At 40.7% G+C, this 17,430-nt stretch overlaps 3 protein-coding genes across 5 annotated transcripts; all 3 read left to right on the top strand.

Annotated features, from left to right (window-relative positions):
- Positions 1 to 7,171: 7,171 nt before the first annotated feature.
- LOC137716836 (DEAD-box ATP-dependent RNA helicase 32) lies at positions 7,172 to 11,001 on the top strand. Its single transcript, XM_088698203.1, has 8 exons — positions 7,172 to 7,632; positions 7,748 to 8,029; positions 8,509 to 8,835; positions 9,000 to 9,191; positions 9,308 to 9,463; positions 9,564 to 9,961; positions 10,199 to 10,371; positions 10,449 to 11,001. Exons 1-8 carry the CDS (start codon positions 7,261 to 7,263, stop codon positions 10,799 to 10,801), a joined length of 2,253 nt encoding a protein of 750 aa, XP_088554329.1. The 5' UTR covers positions 7,172 to 7,260; the 3' UTR covers positions 10,802 to 11,001.
- Positions 11,002 to 11,787: 786 nt separating this feature from the next.
- LOC148695088 (histone deacetylase HDT1-like) lies at positions 11,788 to 12,924 on the top strand. Its single transcript, XM_088698177.1, has 3 exons — positions 11,788 to 11,938; positions 12,297 to 12,367; positions 12,466 to 12,924. Exons 1-3 carry the CDS (start codon positions 11,902 to 11,904, stop codon positions 12,862 to 12,864), a joined length of 507 nt encoding a protein of 168 aa, XP_088554303.1. The 5' UTR covers positions 11,788 to 11,901; the 3' UTR covers positions 12,865 to 12,924.
- On the top strand, positions 12,918 to 16,242 carry LOC148695087 (histone deacetylase HDT1-like). Of its 3 annotated transcripts, none has more exons than XM_088698175.1 (10): positions 12,918 to 13,048; positions 13,148 to 13,206; positions 13,320 to 13,389; positions 13,645 to 13,718; positions 13,938 to 13,986; positions 14,533 to 14,603; positions 14,729 to 14,934; positions 15,453 to 15,472; positions 15,568 to 15,647; positions 15,810 to 16,242. In XM_088698175.1, exons 6-10 carry the CDS (start codon positions 14,544 to 14,546, stop codon positions 15,972 to 15,974), a joined length of 531 nt encoding a protein of 176 aa, XP_088554301.1. In that variant the 5' UTR covers positions 12,918 to 13,048; positions 13,148 to 13,206; positions 13,320 to 13,389; positions 13,645 to 13,718; positions 13,938 to 13,986; positions 14,533 to 14,543; the 3' UTR covers positions 15,975 to 16,242. The 3 variants fall into 3 exon arrangements, with proteins under 3 accessions (XP_088554301.1, XP_088554300.1, XP_088554302.1); XM_088698174.1 differs by having other exon boundaries at positions 13,301 to 13,389; XM_088698176.1 differs by lacking the exon at positions 13,938 to 13,986 and having other exon boundaries at positions 13,301 to 13,389.
- Positions 16,243 to 17,430: the final 1,188 nt, after the last annotated feature.

Genomic DNA, 17,430 nt, shown 5'->3' with positions numbered 1-17,430 from the left:
CGAGGGGAAATTGGTCAAGCAAGGAACCAAATACTTGATCTTAATGAGATCCATAATGATCATGGTAATATCGTTGATAATAGGGCATTACTGCGATATCTGCAGAAAGAAATTACTATAACCCAACATGAATATATGGCATGTTAAATTGAAGGTTTTCAATATGAGGAAGGAAACCCATTAAAGCCTACATCGCCAGATCATATACCACTTTTGTTCGATTGGATTCCAAAGAGACGAGTTAGCTTCAAAAAGACTTTTCGATATGAGGAAGAGTAGGCTGTCAAGAAGGGTTATGGTGCTGCGGTAAAACAAGGGTGTAAGTTGGAATTCCAGGGGTCACCTATGTTTTTTGTCACGAAGAACATTAAGGCAACATGAATCCATGGCTAACTGGGCAAAAACCACGAAACGTTATATTCTTGGGAAGATTTCAGAAACAGAGGACAAGTAAAATTCATTATTTAGACAACCATTCACCAAGACAACTATAGCCCAACGGCATGAGTTGTATACTAGGTTGCACTCTTTACTGGCAGAAGAAGGAGCATTTTGGCATCAGTGGTCTAAGGAAACTTGGCTAAAGCTTGGTGATTAAAACACTAAGTTCTTTCATCAGACGGCAAATCGTAGACGAAGGAGAAACAGATTGCAGAGGTTGTTTGATAAAGCCGGGTTTGGCATGAAGATAAGATAGGTATGGAGAATGTTATTGTGAAGTATGTTATGAAGTTATTTGACTCTCAGGGTGAAACAAATGCGATGAAAAATTTGAAGGTTGTCAAGCCCAAGGTTTCGGTAGAAATGAACCAAGACCTTTTTCGGCAGTTTTCGAACGATGAAATTAAGTCTGCACTATTCCAAATGCATCTGACTAAGGCTCCAAGACCTGACAGTATGTCATTTGGTTTCTATCAGAAGCATTGGAAGATTGTAGGACAAGATGTCTGTGATGGAGTCAGGTATCTCCTTTCCTCAAGGCATGTGCTTCGAAGAATTAATTATACTCATGTCACGTTAATCCCGAAGAAACTTGATCCTACTTCAATGACTCAGCTCCAGCCGATTAGTCTTGTAATGTGATTTAGAAAATTTGTTCTAAGGTTCTCACTAATAGGTTGAACGTCATCCTACCGGCCATTGTCTCGCCCTCTCAAAGTGCCTTTATTCCAGGCCGATTAATCTCCGATAATTGTTTGGTAGCTTCAGAGATTGCTCATTATATGCATAGAAAGAACAATGGGTGGAATGTGGCGATGGCATTGAAGTTAGATATAAGTAAAGCGTATGATCGTGTAAAATGGAGTTTTCTGAAGCAAATGATGAGGAGGTTAGGGTTTGTTGAGGAATGGATTCATTGGATAATGATGTGTGTTACTACTGTATCTTATTCCTTCAAACTAAATAGGGAGACTGTGGATCATGTACAACCAAAACGTGGAATTCGTCAGGGCGATCTGTTGTCACCGTTTTTGTTTATTCTATATGCCAAGGGCTTATCTGTGATGTTTGAATCGTGGGAAGCATAAGGTCGAATTCAAGGTATACAAGTTTGTAATGGGGCCCCAAGTGTTCATCATCTTCTTTTTACGAATGACAGCTTTATATTTGCTAGGAGTTCTCTCCAAGAGTGTATACAGGTGAAAAAGTTGCTACGAACTTATGAACGGGTGTCTGGGCGTGCTGTGAACCTTGCTAAAAGTAGTGTGGCCTTTAGTAGAAATCTCACAGTTATAGATGCACAACTTCTTGCCAATTGTCTTGGGATGGAATGAGTGGAGTATCATGACTGTTATCTTGGCTTACCAATTTTTGTTGGCCGGTCCAAGAATGATACTTTTGCATATATTAAGAACGGTCTATGGAAGAAATTGAATGGCTGGCGTGGTTCCTTGTTAAGTAGTGCGGGTAAAGAAATCTTGATAAAAATGGTAGCTCAGGCAGTTCCATTGTATACGATGCAGACGTTCTTGTTACCTAAGTCTTTTTGTGAGGAGTTGAACCAAATGGTAGCCCAGTTTTGGCGGGGAAGGGAAGCAGGTGAACGTCAAATACATTGGGTGAAATGGCAAAAGTTGTGTAAACCAAAAAGTGATGGTGGTTTAGGATTTAAGGATTTATATGCTTTTAATCTGGCATTGCTTGCTAAGCAAGGGTGGAGACTAATTCAACATCCTACTTCTTTGGTGGATCGAATTTTTAAAGCTCGGTATTACCCTACAACAGATTTTCTGCAAGCTCTAGTCACATCTAATTCTTCTTATTGTTGGAGAAGTGTGGGGGCATCAAGCATAATTATTCAGAGAGGTGCTTGGTCGATGGTTGGAAATGGCTTACAAATACACATTTGGGGGGATAGTTGGTTGCCAAGGGAGAATTTTTACAAAGTTCTTAGTCTCAGACCATTGGGGGTGCACCCCTCTCTTACCATGAAATTATTGATGGTGTTTGATGGAATACAAATTTAATCCCTAGCTGGTTTATGGAGGATAAAGCAAGCTTGATTTTGTGTAACAACCCGTCCCTATTATTTTTACGTACTTTGGAATGAGGGCAATATGAACTTTTTACGGGTGAAAGATATTTGAGGAGTTTCTTTTGGGCCTTAAATGGTGAGCCAGATGGGACCCATTTTCTTTTTGGTCCCCCGGTCACCCTCATCCTTTGCCTGCCACGTGGCCTTCCTCTTTCTCTCTCACTCTCGGACCTCTCTCTCTCTACTTCTATCCCCTACTTTTCTCTTTTCTCTCATCTCACCCGCACTCTCTCTCTATGTTCTCCCCTTCCCAGCGACCCACACCCACACACCCATACAACCATCTCTTTTCCCTTAAGCACCTCACACAACACACAAGCAACAACTTAGGCATCAAGGGTGTTGGTGAAGGTTGAATCACGAAAATGATCGATGAGGTGGTTTCCAGAATTTTCAACAAGCCCGACAACTTCAAGCCAATTTTCGACTAACCTCAGCCATCATTTGTGAAACAAAAGGTAAAATCCTAATGTACACTCATTAAGCTTTATTTTTTAGGTAGATAGTATCCTAGGGTTGTGTATCAGAGTTGAACGGAGCTTGGGAAGCTTTAGCTTCCTTCTTAGAGAATCCGACCTGAAAACCATGTTAACCCGACCCGGTAGCCCTGAACCCAGACCCATTAAACCTAGGCCTTTGGGCCGTCCTAACTCAGGCATTCGACCCAATGAACCCAAGCCCAAACCCTAGAGAGCTCAACCCTTCTTCCCTAAGACTAAAACCCAAATAGAACCCCAGCTTTTGGGCCATGCAACTAGGCCCAGTTGTGAAGCCCAAACCTACTGAACTAAACCCTAAAACCCATTAAGCCCAAGCCCAGACCCAGACCCAGACCCAGACCCAGACCCAGACCCAGATTCGACCCAACCCAGCTGCGCCTGGGTGCCTACCTTGGCCGGCGCGAAGAGCACACATTTTTCAAAATTCAATCATTATGGTAGAGTTTTATTAATTGGACGATTTATGTGTTTAGGTGCGATTATTAGTGACATTTCCGTCCCTCCTATTTCGCATAGCTCTTCGACGACGGAGTATCTACGAGTCGACCCCTTCTAAAATGTATATTTTACTATTAGAAATGCATACATGAAAAACATGATTTAATGGTTATGTTTTATGAAACGTTTATGAGTAAATTGGATTTACGCTTTATGATATTCATGCTTTATTGATTTTGTGTTCTTCGTAGTATATATAATTGATGACTATTTACTACGAATATGTTTTATGATAGGATGTTTTATCCCCTACTTTTCTCTTTTCTCTCATCTCACCCGTGCTCTCTGTCTCTGTGCTCTCCCATTCCCAGCGACCCACACCCACACACCCATACACCCATCTCTCCTCCCCCGAGCACCTCGCACAACACACAAGCAATAACTTAGGCATCGAGGGGTGTTGGTGAAGGTTGAATCACGAAAATGACTCGATGAGGTGGTTTCCAGAATTTTCAACAAGCCCGACAACTTCAAGCCAATTTTTGACCAACCCCGGCCACCATTTATGAAACAAAAGGTAAAATCCTAATCTACGCTTGTTAAGCTTCATTTTGGTAGGTAGATAGTATTTTAGGGTTGTGTATCAAAGTTGAACGGAGCTTGGGAACCTCTAACTTCCTTCTTAGAGAATCCGGCCTGAAAACCAGGTTAACCCGACTCGGTAGCCCTGAACCCAGACCCATTGAACCTAGGCCTTTGGGCCGTGCTAGCTCAGGCGTTCAACCCAATGAACCCAAGCCCAAATCTAGAAAGCTCAGCCCTTCTTCCCTAAGCCTAAAACCCAAATAGAACCCCAGCTTTTGGGCCATGGAATTGGGCCCAGTTGTGAAGCCCAGACCCATTGAACTAAACCCGAAAACCCATTAAGCACAAGCTCAGACCCAGACCCGGATCTGACCTAACCCAGTTGCATCTGGGTGCCTACCTTGGCCGGCGTGAGGAGTACACGCACCCCCACCGGAGGTACTGTGCTCCACCACTGTCCACGGTAGCGCCAGTGACTTTTCCAGCTAACTTTTCGACGATCCGAAATGGCGCATGGCGGCGCGTGAGAGCCCATGTGGCGACACGTGAAGGTATCCCGTTGTGTTTTTATACGTTCTGAATCTGTTTATGACGTCCGTTTTTCAAAATTCAATCATTATGGTAGAGTTTTATTAATTGGACCATTTATGTGTTTAGATGCGATTATTAGCGACGTTTCCGTCCCTCCTATTTCGCATGGCTCTTCGACGACGGAGTATCTATGAGTCGACCCCTTCTAAAATGCATATTTACTATTAGAAATGCATACATGAAAAACATGATTTAATGGTTATGTTTTATGAAACGTTTATGAGTAAATTGGATTTACACTTTATGATATTCATGCTTTATCGATTTTACGTTCTTCGTAATATATATAATTGATGACTATATACTACAAATATGTTTTATGATATGATGTTCGAGCTACTGAGTTCTGTTGAGATATATGTACTTAAGTTCGGAAATATTATGTTCAATGATTTTTGTGCTTATCTAGTGGTCATTGTTCTGACTACAGGCGATGATACTTATATTGGCCTCGGCCGGGGGTTCTAGTGCCTACGGGCGGAATATACTTGTATTGGCTTCGGCCGGGCGTATGTTCTGCTTGTGGGCATATGTTTTGCCTACGGACAAATTGTCTGCCTACGAGCGCGTGAAGGAGAGCCTTTGGGCAATTTTGATACCATTACTAAGCACACTCCATATAATATATGTTTTATGAAGTTTTATGCTAAGGCTTTCGGAAAACCTATTACATATTATGCTAGATGAGTTTTTATAAACTTTGGGGGTTAGTAAGTTGTTGAATAATTATGTTAGTACTACTTATATATCAACTTGGTCTGCTCAAGTTTTGTTTTGCGCCCCCTTAAGACTTAGAATTGAGGTGTACAATTCCGGCATCAAGACACTCCGCATCGGCATCTTTGAGTCCTCTCGGTGGAGGACCCATTCCTTTGTTCATTCAATTTTATATTATTTCTTTTTAGTGTTCTAGATTAGTTGTATGCCTTGAACACGTTCCTCATTTGCATACTAATTATATTTAAATTTATAAGTCTTATTTATATTCATTGGTTCTCAGGCATATTAGTATGGCTTCATCACCTTTGGGTGTTGACCAGCATGTGCCTACCCTGGTGTTTGAAGGATATCAGGGTCCAACGTGTCATTTTGAGCATCCCTTTGAGTTTCTTTGTTCTGGTTGATTCCATGATTTGGAGTAAAGAACCCAAAGGTGTGTTCACAACTAAGAGTGTTTACTTTGTGGCAATAACGTGTCATGGTATTGGTGGGGATGAACTGAGGGGATTTGCATTAAATGAGAAGACCAAGTTTTTATGGAAAACATTGTGGCGTGCCAAGGTCCTGGGGAAAATTAAAACCTGTGTATGGCGTGGGTGTATGAACGCACTGCCATCTAAGGTGAATTTGAAAAATAAATGAGTTCTTACGGAGGACATTTGTGGGTTATGTGACAAAGAGGCGGAGATAGTTGAACATGCTTTATTACAATGCCCTCGATCTGCTGATATTTAGTATGGTAGTCTGCTGGGAATTTGTACGTTTAATAGGATTGATGAGGGCCTCGGTGGATGGTTGGTCAATATGGAAAAAATAATTACGAAAGACAGTTTTGAGTTGCTTCTCGTATTGGTTTAGAATATTTGGAAGGTCCACAACGAGTTTCTATGTAATGGTGTTGATGCATCCCCTTTGGATGTCCAACTTAAAACTCAAATGTGGCTGTCAGAATACAAAAAATGGAATGAGGTTCAACGGCATTCCGCAACGAAACGAGTTCAGAAATGGCATCACCCAGATTCTGGTTGGATAAAGTGTAACTTTGATGCTGCTTGGGATGAGAATGGTTCGTATGAAGGTATATGGATTATGGTACGAAACTCTGTGGGAGATTTCATGGCTGCAATGGTGGTATGGGAAACTAGGGTTTGATCGGTGATGCATGCAGAGGCTATTGCTACACTAGCAGCATCTGTGTTTTCTAGGCACTGGGGTACGGAACAGGTGCAGGTGGAAAGTGATGCTCTCATGGTGATAGCTGCAATTCAGAATGAAGAAACAGCATTCCATGGTTATTATGGCCATCTATTCACTGATATTCACTGATACACGACAGATTCTTTTTCCTTCGTGCTTCTTGGAAATTTCCACGGTTTGCCCCTAAACCCCTTGCAATTGAGAAATAGGCGAACCCAATTGGGATTTGGGGGATGCGGAGGCGGTCATCAGCGATGTGGAGGGTGGGTTCACGAAGCTTCAAAACTCACTTGCAATTTTTCCTTTTTTCTTTTTGATTTTTATTTTTTTTTGTCATGCTTATGTCGACATGGTGTTGGAATCTAAAGGGCTTTGCCTAAGTCGGTCAAAGACAGAATATATGGAGTGCAAGTTCAGTGCAAACGGAGGCTGAAATGAGTTAGGGGTGAGGATTGGAGATTATGAAGTACCAAAGAGCGACAGCTTTCGCTACCTAGGATCTATCTTGCAAAAGAACGGAGAGATGGATGGAGACCTTAAGCATAAAATACAAGTTGGCCCGGCCCAAATTTACGCTTCTATTCCCAATTATAAAAACCTACCCCTTACCTTGGAGACCTCTGCCGCTTCCCTCGCGCTCTCTCTTTTCATATTTCCACAGTCCGAGGTAGAAACACAACCAACGAAGCGACGATGAGAAAACTCAAATCAACGAAATCTCGCATCCAAAGTCAACACTCTGAGCTCCACGAAATCGAGCTTCTGAAATCGTGGATCGAATCCCAGCAACCCGAACGCGGCTCCAACCCCATGTCTCTCCCCGCTTTGCCCTCAGACGCCCGCGCTGGCCGCCTCGACTCCACACGATTTTCGCGCTACGCCGGTGCCACCAGGTTCGACCAGCTGCCCATTTCTAAGAAGACCAAGGACGCCTTGCGCCAATGCAACAAGTACGTCCAAATGAGCGATATTCAGAGGGCGTGTTTGCCCCACGCCTTATGCGGCAGAGATGTTCGCGGTGCTGCCAAGACTGGCTCCGGAAAGACTCTTGCTTTTGTTATTCCGGTAAGTCTATTGGGAGGCGTCGTCTTGTCGCGCGCGCTCCCGGGTGGGGGGGGGGGGGCGGGTGTTTCTTTTTTAAAACAATGTGATCACATAGTTGCCTCTGCCTTGTTTTCAGATTGTGGAAAAATTGTACAGAGGGAGATGGTGTCCTCAGGATGGGGTGGGCAGCATCGTAATCTCTCCGACGAGGGAAATAGCCAGTCAAACATTTGACGTGTTGAGATTGGTGGGGAGGCACCATAGTTTTAGTGCTGCCCTCCTAATTGGTGGTCGCCGTGGAAAAGATGTCCAAGTAGAGAAGGAGCTCGTAAATGAGTGCAACATATTGGTTTGCACGCCCGGCCGGCTTCTTCAGCACATGGATGAAACACCGCATTTTGACTGTTCACAGCTTCAGGTCGACTTTATCGTCTCCATCAGTAATATTGTATTGAACCTGCAGTTGCTTATTGTTTCTTAATTTCGTTTTTTCTTTAACTCGAACTTGATCTCACTTAACCTCGTGCAAGCCAAACCGTCAAGTTTGTAAACTTGAAACTCAAGGTATGGTGTTTTTATTTTTGGGTATCCATGACACTAGTATTTATCCATTGTGTGTATATACGTGGGACCCCATTCTTAAGAGGGATCCATTGTACGGGGCATTGCGACATTGAGGTTCAATTATAAAAACCATGTAGTTTTTAGATACCCTTTCAAGAGTCATCCTTACAAAAAAACCATCAAAATCCAAGGCCGTTTGACCACTTGATGATTCAAAGTTGAACGGTTCAGATTACCAAATAGCATTAGATGTCTGGGCTCACATGCAGTCCCCTTCGGTGAATAGTAGAAAGGCATCCCTGATTTGGTTGGACTTTCACGGCTGTGGAACAGGTTTTTGTCCTTGACGAGGTGGATAGTATGCTCAGCGATCCAAGTTTTAAGCAGACAATGAATGCAATCATTTCACAGCTACCAAAGCAAAGGCAAACCTTGCTCTTCTCGGCAACTCACCCAAAGGATGTTAAGGATCTTGCGGTTCTATGTTTGAAGGATCCAGAATTTCTGAGCGTGCATGAGAAGTCTGTGACAGCCACTCCTAATAAATTGCGGCAAACATTTGTCATCGTCCCTCTTCACCAAAAGTTAGACATGTTGTGGAGCTTCATAAAAAGAAATCTAAAATCCAGGATTCTAGTGTTTCTATCGACCAGAAAGCAAGTAAGTCAACCTTTGTTGCGTGATTTATGTTTTTTGAAATACATTTCTTAATGATTCGTTGAAGTACAGTTTTTTAAAACCCAAAGCGTATTTGCTGTCCATTTTTTTACGTGCTACCGATCCATGATTTACTAAGAATGATTGTCGAATTGGTGTTTTAATAGGTACAATTTGTATGTGAAGCATTTAAAATGCTTTCTCCTACAATAACCTGGATGGCTCTTTATGGTAAGTTGGATCAACGTAGAAGAATGGCAACCGTCTCAGAGTTTAGTAACCAACCTTCGGTACTTTTTTCGACTGATGTGGCTTCAAGAGGCCTTGATTTCAACCAGGGAGTTGACTGGGTTGTTCAGGTGAGTTTATGGCTGTTCCAGTAGTGACCCCTGCACATTTTTCTTCTACATTAGCTAGAAAAGGTAAAAGGACGCTCTGATGGATTGGTGATGTTGCATCCTTTTCACATGTATAGGTGGATTGTCCAGGAGATGTTGCATCTTACATACACAGAGTTGGTCGAACTGCTCGCTTTGATTCAGTAGGGAAATCACTTTTATTTCTGATGCCGTCTGAAGAAAAAATGCTTGAGAAATTACAAGCGGCAAACATACCTATACGGGAAATAAAGGTAAAGGGGTTATATGTTTTCTCCATTTTCCACATCTTTCTACTGTTGCTGCCATTGATATGTGGCCTACGCTGAATTCGCTGTTCCACTGATTTCTCAGCCTAACAAGAACGTAGGGCAATCAGTGTCTGGAAAGTTGGCAAATTTTATAGTCCAGTACCCAGGTCTACTGCATGCTCGGGCTCAAAGTGCCCTTAAAACGTATCTGAAGTCTGTTACCAAGAAGGACAAAGAGATTTTTGACGTTACGAAACTACCAATTGATGAGTTTTCTGCATCCATAGGTCTAGCATCGACCCCCAGAATACGTTTTTTAAGCAACAAAATCAAGTCCTCATCCAAGAAGGCGTCAGAACTATCTCCCGTTGTTGAACCAGAGCTTTTGGACAAGGACCATGAATTGGAGCTGCTTCCTAAAGAGGAGCTTGATCTTGGTGCTTCTAGTGACGAGGAAAGGGATAAAGATCCTCGTCCAACAAATGATACAGCGCATATTTCGTAAGTTTCTTGCATATTATGTTCTTATACTTGTTTGAACTCGGATGATTTGATAAGCTTGAGGGCAGTATGATAACATTTTTAGTATTTTGTTTTCAGTTTTCAAAGAGTGAACAAAAACTATAAACTAAAACCGTAATGGTTATCGAAGAAGATCTCGTCCAACTTTAGTATTTGTGAATGCATTACCATTGTCACACGACAAAACTTTGAACTCAATACTTATGCGACTTGCAGACCGCCTTGTACAGCGTCAACTCGGGTTTCGAAGAAGAAGAAGAAGTTAAAGATCAATATCCATAGACCAGTGGGAACTAGAGTTGTTTTTGATGAGGAAGGCAACACGCTACCACCACTAGCAAGGCTGGCTGATATCAGCAATGCCAGTGGTCTGCTCGATCAAATTCAAGGTATGCATTTTCGTGTCGGATCTTGTCTCTTCTAAAGAAAGTGGTCGCCCTGAAATTTCTCTCTCTTTTTAATGCAGACAAGAAAAACGAATATTATAAGAAGCTTAGGGAAGGTTTGAAGAAGGTGGACAAGGATGACAAGGTTGTGGACGGTCATCGCCGCCGTGAGAAGCGTTTGAAGGATAAGATTAGGTCGCAGAGAGGGGACACAGACGAGGAGCCGGAGGAGGAGGAGGAGGAGGATGTTTCAGATTCGGAAGGAGAGCCGTGTGCCGATCGACCCCACAAAAGGCCAAAGATATACTTTGGTAGTGATAGCGACGGGGAGATAAAAGAAAGAAAGGACAAACCGGGGTTCGTTGCTGACTCAATATCTTTGGAGGAACAAGAGGCTGTTGCTCTCAAATTGTTAAGTTCCATGCACTCGTAATTATGGGCAGAAGGATTTACATAGAATGAGTTCGTTGCCTTATGGCTTCCGATGTCTAGTAATAATACTCTCAAGTGAACTTGTTAGTGAATTGGGACTTGGGAATGCATTATTAAATACGGAAAGACACGTAGTGGTGAATCCATTTTATATAAGTTGCTCCAAATTTAGGATATTGTATTTAAATAGCTCTTGGGGTCGGTCCACGAAGTTGTTTATGCATTATCTTGTTTTTTTTTTTTTTTTTTCCCTTTTAATTCATTTAACCAAATAAAATTAGAAATAAAGTGGGGGACGTCATATGTGCATGAGAGGCTAAGAAGATATGCGAAAATTACCGTTTTTATTATTATTACTGGCCTCTTCACATGCGCCAATGCACAGGCGGAAAGCATTTTTCTCAGAAGAATTTTTTATGTATGTTGAAACGTCCTCGTGGTAATCTCTCCTTGCTAAGGCTCTTGTCGCTCAGGCTTCCCCTGATCAACAATATCTAGGGCTGGATGCATCTCGTCAACAACGTCTTCATCCATGCTTCCATGTTCTTATTCATTTTGATGCGAAGGAGCTAACCCGAGTAACTGCACCTTCTAATTGCTCTCGTCGTCGGAATCACCAAGTGTTTGATCTTCATAAAAGGACATATCACTGCTTTGGATGAATTTCGCAAGTTAAAAGCCAAACTCCTCATCTCCATGGTCGAGAAAGATACACGAAGTCCGCTCCTTGTTGCATTTTGCTTCATTCCAAGACAACCGAAAATTCTTAAATGTGTATTTGGTGGCCCGGACAAGATAGAATTTGATATTTCGGACTGATATTGGATCGGATAAATTGAACTTTTGGCATAAAAAAAAAATAAAAAAAAAAGGGAAAAAAAGGAAAAAGAGAAAAGAAAAGAAACTTAAGCTCAATGGCAGCCCAGCCCACCCTATTTGATTTCCCCTTCGACACCGCGTTCTCTGAAAACCGAAGCCCAAACTAGCAAACAAAACAAGAGGCCCTCTGATCTGAAACCTCATTTGCTCTCTCATTTGGCGCCCGCGATCTCTCGAAACTTTAGCTCCCAGTCCCTCACCGTCGTCACCGACGCTTGCTGAATGCTGATGGACAATGCAAATGGAATGGATTTTTGGGGTAAGCGTCGATTCAGTCGCCTCCTTCCACTCCCAGCATTGCATTTAGGTTTTCTCGCTGTTATGCGTTCGTTATGTGCTATTAAACATGCAATGCATTTTCCTTTTTGTTTTGTGTACTTTGCATTCCGTCACAGATAGTTTCGGAATTTGTTGGACGATTTTCGAGCTTTTGACTCTGATGATTTCCATTAGTGGATTGTTTTAGGGTTTTGGGGTTCCTAAACATCCATTTCCAAAGGACGATTTCTGAATGGAATCTTTGACCACTTTTTTTTTCTGATTCTTCGGAAAATTGTTGTTGGCATGCTTGTGCTCTGTGTAACAATTCCGGTTCGGTTGTTGGTTATGATTTGTAGGTGAAGCAGTGATCGGCGGAGAGCCTCTTGCAGTAGTGCCTAAGGAGGGTTTAGTCATACACTTGTCACGGGTTATTTTTCTTTTCTATTCTTTCAGACACTAATTTTGGTATGTGATCACGTAGATGAGATGCCTTGAAAAGGCTTATAATCGTTCATTGTTCTTCAGGTCTGTCTGGGAAAGGGAAATGGAGGTGACCAGGGTGCTATCTACGTTAAGGTAGGGGAGCAGAAAACTGTTTTGGGATATCTTTCATCTGAGAAGATGCTCCAGATGCCCCTTGATTTGGCTTTTGGAAAAGCGTTTGGGCTCTCTCACAACATGAAAAACAGGAGTGTGCACTTCTCTGGTTATCACACTTGCATTGGAGATAAATATCCTTTTTCCGACGACTATAGTGACAGTTTGGGCTTTCAACTTAGTCTCTGGTTGGGTTTCCAAATTTTAACATTTTCTGAGGTTTTTCATTTTGCAAGATTTCAAACGAGGTCCAATCAAAATAAAATCTATGCCTTGTATATTTTGCCTACCCCAAACGGTGCATTTTATGAATTTGTTTGTAGTTGACTGCTGTGTAAAAATTGTAGCATCAGCTTTTGTGTACTGATGCTTTGCATTGCATGGAATTTGATATATTGAATGCTGATTTGATGCTTTAGCATTCAAGAATATGGAAACATCAATTCTTTATCCTTTGCCACCTTGATTACTTGCTGTGTTCCTACCTTCGACTATGAGGACCATGATTCTGGTAAGCATGTGATATTTTCTATTTCTAATTTTTGCTTTCTGTGATTGTGTCATTCAACCTGAGATGATTGGCAAGTATGGGATATTTCCTTTTCTGCAGAAATTGAGGATGATGATTCAGCTATTCAGGATCAAGAGGAAATAAGTACTCTTAAGAAGGTAAATCCTTTTATTCATGCGGTTTTTGCAGTTTTACCTGCCTTTTGTGTAGATGTTTTCTGCTTCTTATATTTCTGTAAACTGTTGTTCATAGTTTGGTATTTATCTGGAAGGAATTTGAGAGTAGACAAAATGAATCAGCTTCGGATACCCTTGTCTGTGCTAAAAAGGCAAAGAAGATTGGTACTCTCTCTCTCTCTCTCTCTCTCTCTCTCTCTCACTTTCTTTCTCTCTCTGACGCCCACATATACACGCACACGGCTAAGCAGGCATTATTTCATTAAGGACTTTTTTTACTGAATGATGTGATGCATATCATCTATTGTGCCTGGTCTGGTATACGAAATAGCAGTTTTTATCGTATTTTCTAATTTTACATTGAAATGTTAAATTATGTTCTAGGTTGTATATGATTAAATATATGCAAATTTGTTACAGATGGAAGGTAAAAGATTAAGATTGAAGATGCAAGTGAAGATGATGAGGATGGTTCCAACGATGAATCTGATGAGGTAATGTTACTTGAATGGTTTCATAAGAATAGAGTTATTCAATTCGTTTACGGACCACATCTACGTAGCATTTTGTCTTCATCTTTGGAGCTACCTAATATTGATGCTTCTCATTTAGCTCATTGCTTATGAATGCATGCGTAAAATCATCTGGTACTGATATCATACTTTGAATGCATTTGCTTTACCATTTGGCGCCGTGCTCTCTCAAAACCTTAGCTCCCACACTCTCACCGTCGTTTGCTTGTGGATTCAGTGGTTTTTTGGGGTAAGCCTCCCTTTTTGGTTTGCCTTTATTTCCTCATTCATTTGCCTCCTCCCAGCGTTTAGGTTATCTTGCTGCTATGCTCTCTGTGCTATTAAACATGCATTTTCCTTTTTGTGATGGATGTTATGGCGCTGAGACTTATTTTGATTCAGTATGTTTGCCTCTTTACTTTGCATTCCGTCACAGATAGTTTATTCATTGTGCTTTCCCACGTTTGAAGTTGTGGCTGCAAAATAAGCTCGTATTCCTTTAATGCCTCTATCCAATGTTTGTATAATTTCTGCTTTGAAATTTGTTTTCTTGGCTGTGGTGATTTTTCATGAGTGGATTTTTTTTAGGGTTGTGGGGTTTGTATGACTTATTATTGGCTTCCTAAACTTGTATTTTCAAAGGATGATTTCTGAATTAAATCATTGATCACTGTTTGTATGAATTTTTAATTTTAGAAATGTATTTTAGAAAGCAGAATTTGGATTAGCCCTTCCTGTCGTATTGTTATTATGGTTGTGCTCTGTGTAACAATTCCGGATTGGTTGTTGATTTTAGCTGCAGAAGTGATGGTCGGAAAGCCTCTATCAGTAGTGCCTAAGAAGGACCATATTATATACTTGTCACAGGTTAGTGCATTGCTTTTCCTTTCCTAGTTTTCCACTTTAATTGTTTCTGATACTAATTCTGTATGCAATCCCTGTGTACATGAAACGCCTTGGAATTTACTTTTATTTTGTTGACTGCTCTAAAGGTCTGTCTGGGTGAGGCAGCGGGAGATGACCAGGGTGCTGTCTGTGTTGAGACTGGGGAGCAGAAGATTGTTTTGGGAAATCTTTCATCTGAGAAGATACCCCAGATGCCGGTTGATTTGGTTTTTAAGAATGAGTTTGTACTCGCTCACAACATTAAAAACAAGAGTGTACACTTCTCCGGCTATCAAATTTATGTGGGAGATGAATATCCTATCAATTTTTATTATCGGTGTTAAAATTCACACTGCTTTGTGGGTATTTTTTTTTATACATAGAATGTTTATTTGTTCTTTCGAAAAGAAAATAATAGTTAGGGCTGTCAGCTGGTCTCTGCCTATCCTTGAGTGGCGTCTCTAGATTTTATTTTCTTATAACATATTTCAATTTGCAAGATTTGAAAAGAGGTCCAACTACTATAAAAGATGCGGGAACAGGTTTCTGGTTTTCATTACTTTGTTGTTTACATATTTTGACTTCTTCTCCAAACATTTCTATGTCAATTTTATTCTTCAGATTTTATGAAGTTTGTGCGTGGTTGACCGTAGTTGCAAATGGTATTTAAATCTTACCACAGTTCTTGTTTAAGGTAGTGAAAGGTTTTGTGTTCTGAACTTCTGTAGTCTTGTATTGCCTGGAATCTGACATATATCGTACGATGGTTTGAATATTGAAACATCTGGTCGTTATACATTGCTTCCTTGACTTCTTCTTTTGTGTTCCTACTTCTGAATCAGAGAATCCTGGTCAGTAGGCTGTATTTTCCTTTTTCTGTTTTTTATTATTATGAAATGTATCATTCAACCTGGGATTCATTGATTACTGATTTTCTATTATGCAGAAAGTAATTCTGATGATATGTACGATTCTAGTGAGCGCGAAAATTCTGAATTTGCTGAGTACTTTCGTGATTTTCATAATGTAAGATTACTTAAATGGTTTCATAAGAATAGAGCTATTCATTTTGCCTTCATTTGTGGGCCGACCTAATAATGATGCATTTTGTTTTCCTGTTTGCGCTGTTGATGATTGCATTTGTGTATGCTTTTGGTACTGATTGCCAACGTTGAATTCATTTGGCAGCTTCGTGAAATCAGGAAGGAACGCAATATTCCTGGTAAGAATGATAAATCTTCTGATGATCATTTGAATAGATTTTGGCAATATGGTATTTTGAAGCGTGATCAATCTGCTGGGTCACACGATAGTTTTTTTATGGACGACGGGGATGAGGATGCTAATATGTAGAGATGTTATTTTCTTGAGAGTCTGCTGTGTTGTTTAACTCCTAGCTAGTGTATTTTCTCTAGTGAGTGTGTTGTTGAACTCCTAGCTAGTTTGTGTATGGCAAGGATGAGGATGCTAATACGTAGAGATGTTATAAGATGCCGTAAAGTTGCTTTAGTATATGGGTTCGGTTATGTCCTGTAGTGTAACAGATTTCTTTCCTCTTAATCGAACCATTTGCCAGTTGATAATTTGATGCCCTAAAGAGTGCTTAATTTTTGTCCTTGAATTTTTGCTTCTGCAAGTTCAAAATTTCATTAGAAAGAATAGAATTGATCAAGAGCAGCAAACAGGTCTGCATCATATATGGGGATCAAAAATCCATCTGTTGTTTAATGGTACAGCTGCCTTGGATTTTCTTCTTACATCTTGCTTTTGCTCTTCTTAATTTGTGCTTTACAAATTTCATGCCTTTTTTGTAAAACATTTGGAATTTCTGCGCTTCTTCCATCGACCGACGAAAAACCGTGTATGTTTGTGGTAACTCTTTAACTATAAAATATTTGAAGGGCTCGTTTGGAAATGCATTTAAAATGATTGAAAGTGCTTTTGGTGAAATATTTTTGGAACGAATCCTGAATAAAGATGCAAGTTAACCTTGCAACGTAAGTGATTAAAAATGTTTCCAATTGCACCTGAATTTGTGTTTGAATACAAGTACAATACCAACAGGGAACCATCTATGTTTTGCAGACATAGAATCACGATGTTGGCCCGGATAGGAATTAGTATGTCTCGTCTTTTGTTTGCACCCAAATTCGAATTCATCCTCATGTAAAGATGTATTAGATGAGAATGGACCTTTTGTTTTCTTGGATAAATATTTTAGATATGAACTTAGGAAATAAAATGTAAAAGGAAAATTGCGTTTTCTAAGGTGTGGACAGTGCGTGTGGATGGAATGTGGATTGTAGGATTAAATTTAAATGGTTGAAAGCGAATCCGTTAGAAATGGCTTACCTCATGCCAGTGTTACAACATCAAGTGAACTTTGGACGGTAGGATGCAGAGTGAGACCGACCTTGAGTTGCATGATGTTGTGTAAGGCACATTGAATTTAAGATGTTAAGTGAGATTGATATCAAAATCATATTACGGATAGATGATAAAGTAGACCTGAAACTGTGAACAGAAAAAATGTTCAGTTTCATTCATGTGCTGAAGAAGTTGACCAAGGGTGCAAACCAATATGTTGAGCTTATTTGTGGGCACATGCTCTTTTTTGGCGCCTTTTGGACCGCCGATTAGAAGACCATCACTAAAATCATGGTGCCTTCCAACCGAATTCAACACAAGAAAAGCCTAAACGGCTAATTCCCTTGTTAGAGATACTACGATGCCGCCCACACCATCCTCATGACACAATCTCTCTGTGTACAATTTTTCCAAAAGCTGATACGGAAAAGGTAACTAAACT

This window comes from Pyrus communis, chromosome 8 (assembly GCF_041283825.1).
Source record: "Pyrus communis isolate YQ-2024b chromosome 8, ASM4128382v1, whole genome shotgun sequence".
In the NCBI taxonomy this organism is placed as follows: Eukaryota; Viridiplantae; Streptophyta; class Magnoliopsida; order Rosales; family Rosaceae; genus Pyrus; species Pyrus communis.
The sequence above is the reverse complement of the archived record's forward strand: the minus strand, read 5'-3'. Positions and strand labels throughout refer to the sequence as shown.